The 20,091-nt window shown below is 42.8% G+C and overlaps 2 protein-coding genes and 1 non-coding gene across 4 annotated transcripts in view; 1 reads left to right on the plus strand and 2 right to left on the minus strand.

The window, feature by feature from the left end:
* myo1ea (myosin IEa) overlaps positions 1-4,758 on the plus strand; it is a 118,648-nt gene extending 113,890 nt beyond the window's left edge. For both annotated transcript variants that reach the window (XM_078427207.1, XM_078427208.1), the window contains 2 exons: positions 1,016-1,185; positions 4,027-4,758. In XM_078427207.1, coding sequence (XP_078283333.1) covers positions 1,016-1,185; positions 4,027-4,103 — 247 coding nt within the window. In that variant the 3' untranslated portion in view covers positions 4,104-4,758. The remainder of the gene's footprint in view (positions 1-1,015; positions 1,186-4,026) is intronic.
* A 1,844-nt stretch (positions 4,759-6,602) lies between these two features.
* Positions 6,603-19,765, minus strand: ccnb2 (cyclin B2). The gene is made up of 9 exons (XM_078427589.1): positions 19,534-19,765; positions 17,425-17,535; positions 17,192-17,332; positions 16,935-17,105; positions 13,941-14,099; positions 8,161-8,397; positions 7,857-7,997; positions 7,011-7,121; positions 6,603-6,935 (listed from the first exon to the last, which is right to left on the minus strand). Exons 1-9 carry the CDS (start codon positions 19,555-19,557, stop codon positions 6,834-6,836), a joined length of 1,197 nt encoding a protein of 398 aa, XP_078283715.1. The 5' UTR covers positions 19,558-19,765; the 3' UTR covers positions 6,603-6,833.
* trnad-guc (transfer RNA aspartic acid (anticodon GUC)) lies at positions 15,208-15,279 on the minus strand. Its single transcript has one exon. It is a non-coding gene; the product is annotated as a tRNA-Asp (tRNA).
* Positions 19,766-20,091: the final 326 nt, after the last annotated feature.

Consider the following 20,091-nt stretch of genomic DNA (forward strand, 5'->3'; position numbering starts at 1 on the left):
AGCTTAGTGCTAAAACCGAGGGATGGAGCACCAGCCTTTCCCGCTGGGAGGCCTGTGGACCAAAGAATTCAGATGCAAGTTACTTCACACCAAAATACCTGGTGGATCGTATTCATCCAGGGATGTTGTTTGCCAAAGGCAAAGAAGATAGTGGGAGATGGATTGAATAAATCTGAAACAAAAGGATAGTCATAATTACTCTAGACCACACTAGTCCCACCTGCCTGCATTTGACCCAAGTCCGTCTAAACCTGTCCTATCCATGTACCTGTGTAAATGTTTCTTAAATGTTGCAATTGTCCTTGCCTTGTCCTCCGGCAGCTCGTTCCATACACCTACACCCTTTGCGTGAAAACGTTACCACTCAGGTTCCTTGTAAATCTTCCCCCCCCCCCCCCCCCTCACCTTAAACCTTTTTATTTTATATGGGATAGAGGGACCTGTTTCTCCCACAAAATGCTTGGTCCTTCACTAACGTACCATGCATGGGTGAACCAGTTGACAAAAGACACAAAGAACTGCAGATGCTGGTCTACAAACAAAAAACACAAAGTGCTGGAGTAACTCAGCGGAGGAGCCAGGGTTGAAATGGGTCAAAAGCAGAGTTACTCCCTGTGCCCAAAACACCTTTACTTAAAGGGATCATGTTTAGCAACTTGGTTACTCTGGAGACTTGCTTTCTGTGTACATTGTTGTGATTGCTACAAGAATGTCCAAACCATTTGCCATCGTCGTGTGCAACCCCAGTAAATAACATGGCCAGACTCAAACAGTTCTGTTCACAGTTTGGGATCATTGCCCGCTGGCTCGCTCTAAATTCAGGGGAGCTGCACCATGGTTATTCCCAGCTGATGGATAATTCCCACGGTCGATAGGTTACTTGGGGCATGGATGAACAAAGAGCTTGGACACTCTTGGTCGGCAATGCTTCCTTTCGCTAGTCTTTCACTTGTTAGAAGTAGAGGCTCAAGATGGAGAGCGGGTGTCCCACTTTCTCTGTATTGTTCTGCTTCAGGGCGCACAGGCAGACGACGAGCCGGCCGCCCCCTGGAGGAGGTCGACCAAAGCCCAAGCCCAAGCCCAAGCCTCAGGTACCACAGTGCAAGGCGCTGTATGCGTATGATGCTCAGGACACAGATGAACTTAGCTTTAATGCTGACGACGTTATAGAAATAGTAAAAGAAGGTAAGTCTCTAAACACAGTCCATGCTCTTGGGTCTCCTCACATGCTCCACTAGGCTTAACTATTGTTGCAAAGTAGGGACAAACATAAGTTCAAAAGTTTCAGGAACAGAATTAGGCCACTCAGCCCATCAAGTCTACTACGCCATGGCTGATCTATCTTTCCCCCTCAACTCCATTCTCCTGCCTTCTCCCTATAACCCCCACACCGTACTAATCAAGAACAAGTTCCATTATCTGCAATCTGCACCCTCTGCTGGCTGCAGGAACAGTACCCATGATTGGTCCTCCACATCCAACTCTAAAATTGACCATTATTTAAATTTACAGGAAAGAAGCACAGGCTGGTCTTTTATAAATATAAAGACACAGGTATCTTTATAATTTATTTAACAGATTTTCTACCAATTTTTCAATTCGATCCAATAACGCAGTTTCTCAACAATATCTTGAGGCCACCTTGAATTGTCTCCATTTAAACCTGAACTTTACAAAATGTCTTCAAAAAACTACGATACAATTAGCATTGATATTCCTCAAAGTTTGTCAACCAACTTTGTAATAGGCCATATAGTTTCTCCAGGCCACACACATCTATTATGACACAGATTCAGTAGCTGACCTTCACTATGATGCATAAGAAAATAACTGCAGATGCTGGTACAAATCGAAGGTATTCACAAAATGCTGGAGTAACTCAGCAGGTCAGGCAGCAGGTCAGGCAGCATCTCAGGAGAGAAGGAATGGGTCTCGACCTGAAACGTCACCCATTCCTTCTCTCCTGAGACGCTGCCTGACCTGCTGAGTTACTCCAGCATTTTGTGAATAAATACCTTCACTATGATGTAGATTTACAAAGAAAGATCTTGCATTTACATAGCACCTTACTCTTTTGTGGCCAAAGTGCTTTAAAGGCAATTATCCAGCAAGCGTAATTGCTGTTGCACTAAAATCAGGGTGCACGAACAGCATCATTACAAATGCATCATTTATCGACATCCATACATCCAAACTCCCAAGATCTTAAATGCAATAGTCTGATGTATGTTCATACTTTTGTGCCTGGGAATAGCAGAAGCTATTGTCTATTAAGCAGTTTCCCCTCTCGTTTGATTTTTAGTAGCTTTTAGTTTAAGTAAGTCTTGTGTGGTTTTGATGTCATTCATCACAATACAGGTGGTTCTGCTGTAATGTTTTTCCACAACATGAATTGGATGCAATGCCATTGATGAATTGGGGAACACTATTTGCATTACACAGGCCTAATTGATTATTACATGATTTTGATCATGAATTAAATCATTATAAAGTTACTTTAGAAACAGGCAAGTAGAAAAAAAAGCTGTCTTGATACTGTAACCTGATACTGGGTACTGTAACCTCCCCGCAGTAACCAGACACCATTGTCTATGGAAGTTTGTTCGTCTCACCACAGAAGGCCATTGATCTTGGCTTCCAATCAGTTCTATAGGCCAAAAAAGTAGACCACTGGGGAAAAATAACTTTGTTATTGAGTGAAACCTTCTAGCCCCTAACCTCATTTTGTGCATTGATGCAATTTTTTTTTAAACACAATGTTACAGCAGATCTACCTGTAATGTGAAGATAGTTACCAAAATCACTTGGTCTTTGTGGATTTTTCTGACTTAAATAAATGGAACCTGTTCATTATCCAGCAACATCCTGCAGAAGGAGAGGCAGCTACCAACTTGCAGTCAGCAGAACCTCACAAATGAAGCAACAATTTAAATCAACCACTATTTTAATATCATTAATTGAAGGATAGGTTTTGGCTTGGGCATCGGGTTGCAATAGTGCTGTGAGCAGATATCCACCCAAAAGGACCAAATGAAACATGGCCTTAACAACTCATCCATAATTTCATTAGAGGAGGCGAGACAGGAGTGGAAATGGAAAATAAAACTTTTTCTTTCTACATCATTTCAGAACATAGCATTTGGTGCAGTACTCAGCGAGTACTGTGCTGTTTTTTTTCTCTAATGCTATGTTAAAACTGTGGCTTCACTTCCTTGGTGAACGTAGACCATCCCATGGCTTTAAAGAGCAGCTCAGCCCCTGCAACTTGCCCAATGTTTATCACCCACCTAACGACAAACTCCAGCAGGTTATTTAACTGTGCAAACCAGTCAGTCACAGAAGTGCATTCTTCACTACCGATACGATAGTATGGGGACGCTTAGCCCAAAGTGTAACAATTGGGGCAGCACGATTTATTCACAAACTGCTGGAGTAACTCAGCAGGTCAGGCAGCATCTCGGGAGAGAAGGAATGGGTGACGTTTCGGGTCGAGACCCTTCTTCAGACTGAATTGGGGGAGCACGATGGCACAGTGGTAGAGTTGCTGCCTTACAGTGCTTGCAGCGCCAGAGATCCCGACTACGAGTGCTGTCTGTAGAGAGTTTGTACGTTCTCCCCATGATCACATGGGTTTTCTCCGAGATCTTTGGTTTCCACCCACTGGAGTGTGGGTGGAAACCAAAGATCTCGGAGAAAACCCATGTATGCCTTTCACCTGAAAGGCATACAGGTTTGTAGATTAATTGGCTTGGTATGAATGTAAATTGTTCCCAGTGTGTGTAGGATGGTGTGCGGGGATTGCGTGTGGACTCGGTGGGTTTCCACGCTGTATCCCTAAACTAAACGCTGGGCATCAGGTGAATCACCACCTGAGCTCTGCAGAAGTGGAAAACTGTAAATGCTAAATTCATACCAATTTCACGGCAGACCTGTTTTCATTAATTGTATCATTTTAGGGTAGTCTACACATGAATGATGTTATCAACTGTCCTGACAGTATATCTCAATACTCTCGTTTCATCATAGATCCTTCAGGCTGGTGGATCGGTAGACTGAGAGGGAAACAAGGACTGTTCCCCAACAACTACGTTGCCAAGATATAAAAGCAGTTATTAGAATATACGGATAAAGCAAATGGAAGTATAGCACAGACAGCAATCGTACAGTGTGACATTGCACTGTATATGTTTGTAAATGTTTGAATCTGCACAGAGCTCTAGTCCTCATCTACTCTTGTGATAAAACTGAAGGAGTTGTAATTTATTGTATTTATACATTTCCCAATACTAGACGTAGTTTAGAAGAATGTTGCGGTTAAGTTGGACCATAAAATAACTACATGGGGGGTTCTTATTTTTGCTTTATCCATTAAAGCTTTACTTTTTTATAATTTTAATAATCTGCTATTTCTTCAGGAATATTAGTGATTAAATATAAAAAAACTTCCCACTAGAAGTTCTGAGTTGGGAAAAACACTGAACTTTGCTGCTGACTCATGTATGAAGAATGTTTGCTGCACTTAACACCCAGAGGAATGGGGTGTTCTCTTTTGAAAATAATTTAAAACTATTAAAAAAAACCTTCTACCAGGGTCTACACAAGTACTGCAGACTGCATTTAGACCAGACTGCTCAGTACAAAAAAAACAATTGCAGTTTTGTGCCTTATTGCATAAATGTGGCTGGTCCATGTTACATGCTGTATTTGAACAGAAGTTATAGAAATGTTTTGCTTTCCCCTTTTACTGTATTAAAAAAACTGGATTCTGAAACTCGTCTCTTCATATCAATGTACTTCTAGTTTTTCCTGTTAGATCTAAGCAACATGGACAAAGCAAAAGGCAACACAGTTGAATCTTGAATTGTGGACAAATACTTAAAATATAGGATTCTAAATATAGAATTGACAAACAATTCAATATAACCAAAACAATTTTGATCTGAGATTTGACCAACACTAATTAGAAACCAAGCTGCCCATTTAGCTTTGATAGTGACTGGCTCAGTGGAAATCATATCATATCATATATATACAGCCGGAAACAGGCCTTTTCGGCCCACCAAGTCCGTGCCGCCCAGCGATCCCCGTACATTAACACTATCCTACACCCACTAGGGACAATTTTTACATTTACCCAGCCAATTAACCTACATACCTGTACGTCTTTGGAGGATGATACTCATTGTTATTAAAATGCTGTCTGTTTAAGACTTTTGCAATGTCAATCTATTTTCACTGTTTAACACATGTGCTGTTTAATACAGTACAGGTTATTGGGATAGTTTGAGTTATTGGTACATAGGATCTTTCTCCTAAAGCAACATTTATTACAAAGTTTATGGCATACATTTATTTTGTCTATATACTGCCAGTCCCAATTAATACCATGCTCGCAAGCCCTTTAAGGAATTAATATCTCTGGTCTCCTTCAGGCTGCACATTAAGCTTCACATTAAAAAAGTATTGATTTTACTTTGAATATTTTAAAGTTCAGGAAGGAGGAAAATCTTGACACGGCCATCTCAGTCACTATTGAAACAGGTGCAGTATTAGTTTGTTGCTATTACATCCCACCCTCAATTATACCTTCCAGTAAAAATTAGGGACTTGCAGTTTTATTTCATAAATAAACTTAATTGCATCTATGTTAAGAACACTTTATTGTGATAACTGGCACAAGAATTAATCTGGGTTGAATTTACATCAAGGATTATGGTAACCAAATCATTTACATCAAGGACTATCTATGGTAAGCAAATCATTTACTTTACAAATGCTACAGTGAAAATACTATGGTGCTCAGATTCAACATCTATCAATACCACAGGATTGAAGTTAAAGCAAACACAAGGAGCCTCACACCCAAAAAAACAAACACAGCAACTAATATTTTGCCTTGGGCTGCTCAGTCACTCTCCAATCCATGCACCAGGGCAAAATATTTGGTTCTACAGGAATGAATTAGTAAAATTAAGTACAAACCATCACAATTTGCAGTTTTCAGTAAAATTGGATTAAAATCTCAATGCGGTAGTATTTTTTATTAATGGACCCAAATGTTTGATTGCACTAGCTTCCTTGACTCTAACGCAATCTGAACACTTGAAGCCATTTAGTAGTCTTAGTGACTTAGGGATCACCCGTTTGGCTCAGTTTGTTAAGCCAGACAGCCTAGAGTCAATGGTCTGGATGTGTAAGGCAAATTCTGCATCTGTACATTAAGGCTTGATAACTGCACTGGCATCTTGCCAGTTCCTTCTTCCCAACCGGATGCACTGGGCAGCAGGTGGCCAATGTGCCCCTTCTACACGAATTGAACCACGAAGCCCAAATTAAAAGAAATTGGTAGCCAATGTTTAAAAATTGCAAAATATCTAATCCCAAAGTAAAAATTGGGTTTACAGTTAATGTTTGCATTAAATAGACATCCTACAGACAAGGTGAACAACAGGTGCATCAATGTTTTTAAAAAATCATCCCAAAGTCTTAAAAAAAGTTTTTTATTTTGTACTGAAATTAGCATTATAAAGGCATAACTTGTAAATTTACACGTTTGAAGCATTAGGCTAGTTACATTATCGATCTCAGCTGCTTACAACTGGTGGGATGATTGTAACCCTGACCACTCTCCAAATAGAGAAACTGTTACAGGAATCAAAGTTTATGACAATAAATCATATTGGAGTGACTAAAAACTGATGGCAAAGTTCAATAGGATTGAAATTAGGGCATGCACCTGATGTACCACAGTTCAACTTCTGAGCCGTGTATTATAGCAGCATTCTGTTAAAAATCTCCAAAAAGTGCAAAAATGTCCATTATTTTTGGGATGGTTACAACACAGAAGCAGCCAGTTCTTTGACAATTGGTGACTTGAGTTGAGGGATAGTGCTTATTTTCATCAGTTTAACAATTGCATATTTGTTCTTTATGGCCTGGAAAATAGAGAAACAAAGATTAAACTAGTGAAGTAGTTAAAAGTAAAAAATCTCAATTGGGTTTACACTTACAACATGCTTTGTGAGGCCTTCATTCAATTTCACCACATTCTGTGCCATGCGCTTCATAGTTGACTGCAAGGATTCCTCAGAGTAGCCAGTATAGTACTGCTGGTCTGGGGTCTAAAAATAAAGTTATGGTTTTGTAATTTAGCCATTCAGCTTAGCCTTTGTAGATGTTGCAGTATTGGCATCACAAAATGCTGGAGTAACTCAGCGGGTCAGGCAGCATCTCTGGAGAGAAGGAATGGGTGACGTTTCGGATCGAGACCTTTCTTCAGACTGCCTGAAGAAGGGTCTCCACCCGAAACATCACCCGTTCCTTCTCTCCTGAGATGCTGCTTGACCTGCTGAGTTACTCCAGCATTTTGTGATACCTTCGATTTGTACCAGCATCTGCAGTTATTTTCCTACACAACTTGCAGTATTGGCAAATTAGAGACAATTACTAAATTGTGGCTCAAATCCTACCAAAGAGCTAGGTCATATACCGCGGCCATCTCGCTCAAGATGTCACCAACAGAGGCATCAGACCACCTTACTACACTATGGGATCTAAAGCAAGCTACTGCTTGGGTACAACAAGCACCAGTGATGCCAGCAACTCACATGCATGTTGCATCCGGAATGGAAAACCAATTAGTTAGATCCAACTCAGATGTTGATAATCTGCAGGGAAGGGGCTAGAGGGCATCTGAAGCAACAAGCAACGATGGAAACCAAACAAAACGTGGAAAGACTTGAAAGAACTGAACTACTCTTTCCACTGGGGGCCTCCTTTGAATTGTTATATATCCAAATGCAAACCAAGGGCAGTAATTGTAAACCATGAGAGAGACATCAAAGTAGCAAACTTACCCATTTGCTTTCATCGAGGACTTTGAGAGCGAGACAAAGTGCAGCTGCTGCTATTTCAGAAGGATTGATGTGCACCATGCTGTAGTCTATAATTGTCAGCTCCATCAGATACTTGGCAAGAGTGTGCTGTTCAGCATCTACCTGCTTGTTAAAATAGAAGGCTCAAAAAAAAAGCAGTAACCACTGACCCAACTGCTCAGAAACCAAATCACAAACTACAGTTGGCAACTGTGACAGCTACAACTTCTGAAATCTTAGTAGCGAGGCGTTTGCAGCCATTGCAGAGGCCAAACGTTGTACTTACATTACCAGCCTTTGAAGCACGCCTCAGGAAGTGCAGAGGAAGTGGACGACCCAAATTAAAGTCAAGCTCTTTGAGAATGAGGATTTCCATTTGTATGATTTGTTCCTTGGTGTACGCATTGTCTGTGATGTAAACAAAGTCCCCGATGGCAGGTGGATACAACTCTTCATACTTGGATGCTAACAGCATGGCAGTCACTGCAACTAATTGGAGCTTCTTCCGGGAAACAGGTTGGCTCTAAAAAGATGCATTTCCAAATATTACATAACAGAAGCAAATAAGTTCATTAGATTATGTAACAATATACAGAGGCGCAATGTCCAACAGGACTGAAGAAGGGTCTCGACCCGAAACGTCACCCATTCCTTCTCACCAGAGATGCTGCCTGACCCGCTGAGTTACTCCAGCATTTTGGGTCTACCTTCGATTTAAACCAGCATTTGCAGTTCTTTCCTACACAGGTTTGTTTTAATGTTCATTTTAGGTCGTTTATGGACATCTGGAGCCCAGAATGGTGCCAATACCCAACCTTCCCTGCCATTGTCCCAGGAGGTGCAGTATCACCACTCAAAAACCCCAAGAAGCAAACATGGCTGGCCTTTGAACTTCAATGCAAGGCCAAAATTCCAGCAAACCACAAATATACTGTCTTCAAGGTTACAGCTGATTCTCCACCGTATTCCCGAATGTAACGGAGAACAAAGTCGTCTTATGACTTGGCATGATCAGGAAGGGGGGGGGTTCAAAACTAAACATGAAGTTACCTTAATCCCAAGAGCAAACCCAAGTCCTCAAAGTTGTATTTACAATAAGACCTGTGGATTTGGCTGCTGTTGCAGTCAATTTTTCTGACATGTTCAAATGTAAAATTGGTGCATGTTAACATATGGAAACTCAAGTCAATTCTGCTGAAGACTGGTGCCCAATAGCTAGTCAACTGATAAGGAAAAAGGTGTTCAACACTACAATTCATCTCTGGATTGCCTTAAAACAGGTTGACGAGATCAAAGCCATAAACATTGTCAACATGGACTTGAGTAAGGCATTTGATAATCATAACCCCAAACCGTCAGAGACTCCTCCTCACTCACCACATTCAAAACATCACTGAAGTCTCACCTATTCAGCACTGCCTTCAATCACTGACCGTCACCTCACCTTCTTTTTCCTTTTCTCTTCGTTTACTTATTTATCTATTTATTTTCTTTTATGTTTTAGTAAACCTTGTAAAGCGTCTTTGAGTGTTTAGAAAAGCGCTATATAAATGTAATGCATTATTATTATTATTATAAGGTCATATGTGATACGAGCAGAATTAGGCCATTCGGCCCATAAAGTCTACTCTGTTCAATCATGGCTGATCTACCTCTTCGTCCTAACCCCATTCTCCAGCCTTATCCCCATAACCCCTGACACCCGTACTGATCAAAATGATCTGCTTGGTGAGCTGCTCTGTGGTCCAGGGAGAGCTGGCCAGCTGGATAGAGAATTGGCCTCGGAAGGAAGTAGAGGGAGATGGTGGAAGGTTGCTTTTCAGACTGGTAGCCTGTAACTCGTGGTGTGTCTCAGGAATCAGTGCAGGGCCCATTGCGGCTTATATTAATGATTTGGATTAAAATGGGGGTGGTATTGTAGATAGTTATCCAAACATGATCTCGATCAACAGGGCAAAGGAATGGTTAATGATTTAAACTAATGTGGCAGGGGGATGGGAGCTGGAGCAGAGACAGAGGGGTGTAAAATGAGGGTAGAAGCAACAGGTAGCAAGGTGAAAAGTAAAAGTGGCAGGCAGACAAATCCAGGGCAAAAATCAAAAAGGGCCACTTTTCAACATAATCGTACAAGGGGTAAGAGAGTTGTAAAAACAAGCCTGAAGGCTTTGTGTCTCAATGCAAGGAGTATACGTAATAAGGTGGATGAATTAAATGTGGAGATAGTTATTAATGATTATGATATAGTTGGGATTACGGAGACATGGCTCCAGGGTGACCAAGGCTGGGAGCTCAACATCCAGGGATATTCTATATTCAGGCGGGATAGACAGAAAGGAAAAGGAGGTGGGGTAGCATTACTGGTTAGAGAGGAGATTAAAGCAGTGGAAAGGAAGGACATTAGCTTGGAGGAAGTGGAATCGATATGGGTAGAGCTACGAAACACTAAGGGGCAGAAAACGCTAGTGGGAGTTGTGTACAGGCCACCTAACAGCAGTAGGGAGGTTGGGGATGGCATCAAGCAGGAAATTAGAAATGCATGCGCTAAAGGCGCAGCAGTTATAATGGGTGACTTCAATCTACATATAGATTGGGTGAACCAAACTGGCAGGGGTGCTGAGGAAAGAGGATTTCTTGGAATGTTTGAGAGATGGTTTTCTAAACCGACATGTCGAGGAACCAACGAGAGAACAGGCCATTCTAGACTGGGTATTGAGTAATGAGGAAGGGTTAGTTAGCAGTCTTGTTGTGCGAGGCCCCTTGGGCAAGAGTGATCATAATATGGTAGAGTTCTTCATTAGGATGGAGAGTGACAAAGTCGATACAGAAACAAGTGTTCTGAACTTAAAGAAAGGTAACTTTGAGGGTATGAGGCGTGAATTGTCCAAGATAGACTGGCGATTGATGCTGAAAGGGTTGACGGTGGACATGCAATGGAAGGCATTTAAAGGTCGCATGGATGAACTACAACAAGTGTTCATCCCAGTTTGGCAAAAGAACAAACCAGGAAAGGTAGTGCATCCGTGGCTAACAAGGGAAATCAAGGATAGTATTAAAACAAAAGATGAAGCATACAGATTAGCCAGAAAAAGTAGCATACCAGAGGACTGGGAGAAATTCAGAGTTCAGCAGAGGAGGACAAAGGGCTTAATTAGGAAAGGGAAAATAGATTATGAGGGAAAACTGGCAAGGAACATAAAAACAGACTGCAAAAGCTTTTATAGATATGTCAAGAGAAAAAGATTAGTTAAGGCAAATGTAGGTCCCTTGCAGTCGGAAACAGGTGAATTGATCATAGGGAACAAGGAGATGGCAGACCAATTGAACAAATACTTTGGTTCTGTCTTCACTAAGGAAGACATAAACCGTCTGCCGGAAATAGTGGGGGACCAGGGGTCTAATGAGATGGAGGAACTGAGGGAAATCCAGGTTAGTCGGGAAGTGGTGTTAGGTAAATTAAATGGATTAAAGGCAGATAAATCCCCAGGGCCAGATAGGCTGCATCCCAGGGTGCTTAAGGAAGTAGCCTCAGAAATAGTCGATGCATTAGTGATAATTTTTCAAAACTCTTTAGATTCTGGAGTAGTTCCTGAGGACTGGAGGGTAGCTAATGTAACCCCACTTTTTAAAAAGGGAGGGAGAGAGAAAACGGGGAATTATAGACCAGTTAGCCTAACATCGGTAGTGGGGAAAATGCTAGAGTCAGTTATTAAAGATGTGATAGCATTACATTTGGAAAGTGGTGAAATCATCGGACAAAGTCAGCATGGATTTACCAAAGGCAAATCATGTCTGACGAATCTTATAGAATTTTTCGAGGATGTAACTAGTAGAGTGGATAAGGGAGAACCAGTCGATGTGTTATATCTGGACTTTCAGAAGGCCTTCGACAAGGTCCCACATAGGAGATTGGTGTACAAACTTAAAGCACACGGTATTGAGGGTTCAGTGTTGAGGTGGATAGAAAATTGGTTGGCGGACAGGAAGCAAAGAGTAGGAATAAACGGGTCCTTTTCGGAATGGCAGGCAGTGACTAGTGGGGTACCGCAAGGCTCAGTGCTGGGACCCCAGTTATTTACAGTGTATATTAATGATTTGGACGAGGGAATTGAATGCAACATCTCTAAGTTTGCGGATGACACGAAGCTGGGTGTCAGTGTTAGCTGCGAGGAGGATGCTAGGAGGCTGCAGAGTGACTTGGATAGATTAGGCGAGTGAGCAAATGCATGGCAGATGCAATATAATGTGGATAAATGTGAGGTTATCCACTTTGGCGGCAAGAACAGGAAAGCAGAGTATTACCTGAATGGTGACCGATTGGGAGAAGGGGAGATGCAACGTGACCTGGGTGTCATAGTGCACCAGTCATTGAAAGCAAGCATGCAGGTGCAGCAGGCAGTGAAGAAAGCGAATGGTATGTTGGCATTCATAGCAAGAAGATTTGAGTTTAGGAGCAGGGAGGTTCTGCTGCAGTTGTACAGGGCCTTGGTGAGACTGCACCTGGAGTATTGTGTGCAGTTTTGGTCTCCTAACCTGAGGAAAGACGTTTTTGCCTTAGAGGGAGTACAGAGAAGGTTCACCAGATTGATCCCTGGGATGGCGGGACTTACATATGAGGAAAGACTGGATAGACTGGGCTTGTACTCGCTGGAATTTAGAAGACTGAGGGGGGATCTTATAGAAACATAAAATTCTTAAGGGATTGGAGAGGCTAGATGCGAGAAGATTGTTCCCGATGTTGGGGGAGTCCAGAACCAGGGGTCACAGCTTAAGGATAAGGGGGAAGTCTTTTAGGACCGAGATGAGAAAACATTTCTTCACACAGAGTGGTGAGTCTGTGGAATTCTCTGCCACAGAAGGTAGTTGAGGCCAGTTCATTGGCTATATTTAAGAGGGAGTTAGATGTGGCCCTTTTTGCTAAAGGGATCAGGGGGTATGGAGAGAAGGCAGGTACAGGTTACTGAGCTGAATGGTCAGCCATGATCATATTGAATGGCGGTGCAGGCTCGAAGGGCCGAATGGCCTACTCCTGCACCTATTTTCTATGTTTCTATGTTAATGCAGATAAGTGAGAGACAATGACAGGGCACTGGAAAGCATTGTAGAGCAGAGGGATCTAGGAGTGCAGGTACATAGTTCCCTGAAAATTATGTCAAAGATAGATAAGGTGGTCAACGGATTTTGGTACATTGGAGTATCTTCTATGCAGAGATGCTGCGTGTCCCACATTTTGTCTTATCTATTGACGAGAGAAGTTGGGATGTTATGTTACAGTTGTAACAGAATTAGTTAAGCCGCACTTAGAGTATTGTGTTCAGTTTAGATCATCCTGCCATAGGAAAGATATTGTTAAGCTGGAAAGAGTGCATAGACGATTTACAAGAATGTTGCCAGGACTGTCACCCAAGTTATAGGGAGAGGTTGAGCAGGCTCAGACTTTATTTCTCCGATCACAGGAGGCCAAGGGGTGATCTTGGAGGTGTATAAAATCACAGGAAATAAATAGGGTGAATGCACAGTCTTTTACCCAGAGTTGGGGACCCCCCCCCCCCCCCCCACACACAGCAGAGTGGGTGTGTAAAACAAGCTGGCACAGGGGATAATTAAGGCAAGTTACAGAATAACATTTAGGACATTTGGACAGGTACATAGATAGGAAAGATTTAGAAGCATATGGGCCAAACACAGGCAGGTGGGGCAAGCTTTGATGGATCATCTTAGTTGGTATGGGCAAGTTGGGCTAAAGGGCCTGTTTCTGTATGACTCCAACTCTAACAACAAATATAGCCAGCCAAATACATATGCAACCTCCTCAGGATCAAGGTATATAAATGTTGAACAGCTTTCCAATTAATTTCTTAGACGATCCTCATAGACAATGTAATTCACCACCCCATCTACCTAGATGACCAGCAATAATGCTTAAAGTCAGGACACATTTTCTATTGTGGAACACAAAATATCATTTGGGAAACAAATCCATCCCACCCCATGAAATCCAGAACATGTACAAACATACATTAAACTGCAAATTTCAATGGCATTCTATTCCCATAATGAGATATTTACTTGTAGAAAGCGATCCATTATAGCCACGGTCATGTAGAGTGTTTCTTGGAGCAGGCGGAACTTTGAATGAACCTGAACAAGCCAGTCAACTAGGATTGCACGCATCCGCTCATTTATTTCTTGGCCCTCAAGGTAACGTGGTCTGATTGTTTGCTGCATCTGCCATGGAGTAAAATGACAAAACATTATATAAAACAGTGTTGTTGCTGGAAAAAAAAGAGAAATAAATCAGAAAGTGTTCAGGACATGAGCAATTGTTGCAAGCCAATGGTCTTAATGGGAAAAGGAAAAAGCTAGGAGAAAGATTAAAGTTCACCTCATTTTGACAAAAGACAAATGAACCAAAACACTGGTTCAGATGCAAGCCATTTGACGTTAGGATATTATGCAAACTACTAATCTGTCAGTCTGAAGAAGGGTCTCAACCCAAAACGTCACCCATTCCTTCTCTCCAGAGACGCTGCCTGACCCGCTGAGTTACTCCAGCATTTTGTGATACCTTCGATTTGTACCAGCATCTGCAGTTATTTTCCGACACTCCTATGCAAACTACTAAAATTGGTTCTCAAATTAGTAGCACTGCACGAAGAACAAATGTCATGTCATGGTTCATTCCCATAGTATACACTTTGCAAGTGGCCACCACTTCCTCGCCACATTTCATACTTGATGAGAGAGGAATCAACAGTTGGAGATCCTTCAGATTAAGGTACCACCATTGCTAGAGAAAAGGACAACTTAAAACTAACAACATTAGAATGTGGAGACGAGCCCACAATGGGTGGTTTGAAAGACTTGGTGTCCCAATGCACTTGCTGCCTTGTTTTTGTGGAAAGGAGGCACTGTTATCTTATCACCAGTAATAAACTGCAGGGATGTGGAGATTGAACCAACTGCCTCATCCTGAATTGTGTCAGTTGTTAGTAGAACAGAACCTTCATCACGTCAATATCTGTGCCAAGATTTCTTACCTGCCTGCACAGTCGATCTCTCCATTCCCTGCATAACTATATGCCTATCCAAAAGTCTTTTAAATGCCACCATCCTATCTGTTTCAACCATCACCCCTGGCAACACATTTCAGAAACTTGCTACCCGCAAAGGACTTGCTCCTCACCCTAAATATACGCCCTCTAGTATGTGATTTTTCAATCCTGGGAGAGCAGTTCTTTCATAATTTTATGCACTTCTCAGGTCTTAATAATAGTAATAATAATACTATTCCTTTATTCGTCCCACACCGGGGAAATTTACAAAGAAATTGTGTCTCCCCGTCAGGGAATTGAACCCCGGTCTCCCGCGTGACAGGCAGGGATACTAACCACTATACTAACGAGGAATAGTACTATACTAACATGTCTTCCCACAACTTCTGGCATTGCAGAAAAAAACAATCCAAGTCTGTCCAACCTCTCCCTGGAGCTAATACCCCTTAATCCAGGCAGCATTTTAGAAAACCACGCCTGCACCCTTTCCAAAGCCTTGATATCTTTCCTGCAATAGAACTGCATGCAATGCTCCAAATACAGCCTAAGCAAAGTAGTAAAGCGCTGCATCTTGACTTCTTGACTCGTACTCAATGCCCAACCCATGAAAGCAAGAATACCATATCTTCTTCACTACTATCGGGGAGTTATGGACTTGGACCCCAAGATCGTTCTGTTCAATGCTGTGACGGGTCACGTCATTATTTGTATATTCTGCCCTCCCATTTGACTTCCCAAAGTGCAACACCTCATACCTACTCATATTAAACTCAATGTCATTTCTCCACACATTTCTATAGCTCATCTACATCTCACTGTATAGTTTGACAGCCTTCATCACAGTCCATGACCTCAGCAATCTTGGCATCATCTGCAAACTTACTAGCTAGTCTGTTCACATCTAAATTGTATAAACGACAAACAGATCCCAGCACCATTCCCTGCAAAACTCCATTGGTCGCTGACCTTAGCCTGAATATCATCCTTCCACCACAACCCTCTGTCTTGTATCAGGAAGCCACTTCTGAATCCATATTACCAAGTCACTGTTATTCCTGTACATCCTAATCTTCTGCATGAGCCTAACGTGGGGGACTATCAAATGTCTTTCCAAAATCTATTAGACAACGTCTACTGCCCTAGCCTCAAGCACCATTGTCATCTCCTCAAAATACTGGATCAAATTAGTAAGACACGACCTGGCACATACAAAGCCATGCTGGCCGTCCCCAATTAATCGATTCTCTTCCACATGGGAGTAAATACCATCCCAACAAATCCTCTGCAATAACTTCCCTACCACTGTTGTGAAGCTCACATGGCTACAATTCTCTAGATTATAAATTAATTGGCTTCTGTAAATTGCCCCTTGTGTGTAGGGAGTGGAGGAGAAAGTGAGATTAACATACTGTGTAAGTGGGTGATTGATGGCCAGCCTGGACTCAGTGGGCAGAAGGGCCTGATTACTGGCTGCATCTACAAACTGAAGTTGCTGACTTGCGAACCAAAAGGATGACCAGAAGCTCAACTTGCCCCTCAGCAGGATGTTCATTCAAAAAGCCTTGCTTGCATCCTGGCATTGGCCAGTTCTCCAGTGAAGATCTCAGGCAAGTAAGATGAACAATTGAAGTGACAATTGTTGCAACCCACCACGGAGGAAGAAAGTTCTTTATTCCTGTCATGTTAAACTGCCCATCTTACTCAGACAAGCAGGAATTTAACCCTTGCCGCTGGTTGTAAGAAAGTTTGTATGGCTTTTAGGAAATAGACCGCTGGTCAGTCTGGTGGATCTGAAACATCACCGATTCTTCTCTCCACAGATGCTGCCTGCCCCGCTGAGTTACTCCAGCATTTTGTGCCTATCGCTGGTTGTAAGATGCCATTCTGGCCAACCTTTCCCAGGTACCCCCGATGTGGCTCAAGACCTTCTGCACTCAGCCAAGTCTAGGTCACAACTTCATTAACCAAATTCAGGAGTAACAATTTAGTGACATTGGCATCTACTCACCTCAAGTTGGCGCAGGTATTTGTAGATGTCCTTTATATAGTGACTGCACAGTTGAGGATTACCGTGATCGTTGGCATCAATGTCTTCCACCTTTAACAAGGTTCCAGAAAAAGCTTGGCATAAGTCTTCCTCTTTCATCGACACATCCATGGGTGTTGGAGACAGAGGTACCTTTGAAAAGAGACAATTAGAAAGTGGAAGGGGAAAAAAAATTAGCTTACCCTACGCTGAAGGAGCAAACACCAGGTTTCACATACCTTTTCAACTGGCTCTTGGACTACCGGGGGCTTTACTTCCTTAACTGCTGGTTGCGGCTTTTGAACGGTGGGTTTCAAGGCCAAAACTTTGCCTTTTGGTTTAGTCGCTACTGGTTTGGACACTTTCACCGTGTTAGTTTTCTGAAGAAAGTTAAAAGGCAAAGTTAACAGCTGGATAACTCGCTGCCATTGCCACATAAAACAGAAGGAAACAAAGCTGAAGGCCATTCTACCTGCTCAGCTGCCCGACACACAGCACGATTGGCCAGGTCACACAAAGCAGGCCGTCCGGCGACTCCTGTAACCTTGGATGCTGGCTGCATGTTCTCCAAGTTGCGAAGAGCCTAACAACAGAAGATGTAGAGACAATTTCTCACCAGCCATCCAAAACCCAGATCGATGGTGTGTATTAAATAAGTCAAAACTGCAGGATGTTAGCGAGGCATTACTTGTTGTATAGTGCAGTGTTTGGTTTTGGTCACCCAGCCACAGGAACTAGGCCATTAAGCTGCAAAAGTGCCGAGAAAACCTGAGGATGCTGCCAGGACTTGAGGGCCTGAGTTTTTGGAAGTGGTTGGACAGGCTAGGACTTTATTCTTTGAAGCACAGGGGACAGAGAGAAGACCTTGTAAAATCATGAGGGAAATAGACAGGGTAAATGCACAAAGTCCCCCCCCCCCCCCCACAGTGGTGAGGAATCAAGAACTAGAGGCATAGGTTTATGGTGAGGGGATGATTTAATAGGAACTCACTCCTCCCCCACTCCGAGGCTTGGGTATTTGGAACAAGTGTCAGAGGAAGTGGGTAATTAAAACATTAAGGATTGAGGGATGTGGGGCAAAAGCAGGCAAATGGGGCTAGCCTAGATGGGGCATCTTGGATGAGTTGAAGCAAGGGTTTGTTCTTTGCAATTCTGCTCCAAACATGATTAGAAACATTATCCGGGCTGGAGCCACTGGAAATAGACCTCAGACCATCAATTTGCTGCTGAACAATCAAATAACATACAGTTGGAAAACTAGAGAGAAGATAGAAATTAGAGACAAGGGCAATTGGAAGTAAGTTGAATTATGGGAAACAGGGAACTCCAAATACCCCTGGCACACATTTCACTTGCCATCTTATTATATTTGACTATTTGCATCCCCTTGTCTTTACTTCCCAACACCTTTTTCTCCACCACCCAATTCCTCATTTACAGAGAGGTTGACCCAAAATGCCACCTGTCCTTCGCTCCAGAGATGCTGTCTGACCCAGAGTTACTCCAGCATTTTATGTCTATCTTTGGTGTAAACCAACATCTGCAGATCCTTCCAACACTTTGTCTTCTCATCACTTATCCTTCCCTCACTTTCTTCTAGCTATCTCGCCTATTCTATAATTCTCGATTCTTTTCCAACACCAGAACGCTTTCGTACTCGAAAGATGTGGAATTACACGTTAAACACAATTGGGTGTTAGGTATTTAAGTTTTGTACGAAAAATCCATCCAAATTTAAAGCAGTCACGAAACAGGAATCCGGGCAACGTGTGGACTGCGAATCAAATAGTTCATTAGATACAACACTGTTTAAAACGAGAGATGTTATTCAAACAAAATATTGGAAGTTTTTCGTGAAGCATTGTAAAGCGGACACCAAACTCAAAGAAGCTTTGCGATTAATAAAACGGCAAGGTTACTGAATTAATTCAATATCAGGTCACATTATTTAAAAGTGAATCAGAGAGAGTATCGCCATTTTGTAGAGAGACAGGAAGGGTTTGAGATTAGGAGCTCAGGAGATGAAGGCACGGGTCCCCGTGGCTGGAACAACTCAACCGGGGGTGTTGGAGAACAGGGTTACCGGGCAACTTGAACACTTATTTCCCGTTACAAGCGGGTTATTGTCCACATGGCCGGGGGGGGGGGGGGGGGGGGGGTGGAGGGGAGAGCGGACAATAATGCCACACAGCAAGAGGGAGATGGACACAAAATACAGTGGTCAGGGTGCGACTCGTCCTTGATCATGCTGCTGGCCTTGCAGGGGGACATGGAGTCAATGGAAGGGAGGTGGAATTGTGTCCATCTTCAGTGTAAGCGTCTTTGAGTTTCCTGAAAAGCGCTATATAAATTAAATGTATTATTATTATTATTAAACCCGCATCTGCAGTCCCTTCCTACACATTTTGTCGAGACCCTTCTTCAGACATTAAAAAACAATGCAAAAACTGACAAGGCACGAAGGATTTGTTAATGTTGATGTGTTGGTTTACTTTTGAGATACAGCATGGAAACAGGGCTTCAGCCCACCGAGTCAACTATCATTTGCAAACACACACACACACACACACAAGACACTTACCGCAGCCCGGCGGGTGAAAGCCATGGTGGGCACTGGAGGGAAAGGCTGGGGAGATACAAGGCGGCAGCGGACCGCTGCTCGGTCTCCGGCTCTGGCTCAGCTGGTGGGGCAACGCTGCCTTGCCTCGCCTCGCCTCACCCTGGAGCAGCGGACAGGACAAGCGGCAGCCGGGTCGAGAGGAGGCTGTTCAATGCAGGGCAGTCAGTGGGCCCGACGCTCGCAGTCTGTCCGCCACTCGCTACTTTTCTCTCTTTATGTCTCTTTCTCTCTCTGACTTTTTCTCTCTTCTTCTCCTTCTTTCTGTCTGTCTCTCTCTTTCTTTCTTTTTCTTTCTCTCTCTATCTTTCCTTCCTTCTATCTTTCCTTCCTTCTTTCTTTCTCTCTCTCTCTCTCCTTCTTTCTTTTTCTTTCTCTTTTTCTCTCTCTCCTTTCTTTCTCTCTCTCTTTCTTTTTCTCTCTCGTTCTTTCTTTTCTTTCTTTCCTTCTCTCTCTTTCCGCTGTCCGTCCTTCTCTCCACTCCCTTCCCCGCGAATCTTTCAAATGTCACCCTGTGCTGCT

The sequence above is a fragment of the Rhinoraja longicauda genome, chromosome 33 (genome assembly GCF_053455715.1).
Source record: "Rhinoraja longicauda isolate Sanriku21f chromosome 33, sRhiLon1.1, whole genome shotgun sequence".
NCBI lineage: Eukaryota > Metazoa > Chordata > Chondrichthyes > Rajiformes > Arhynchobatidae > Rhinoraja > Rhinoraja longicauda.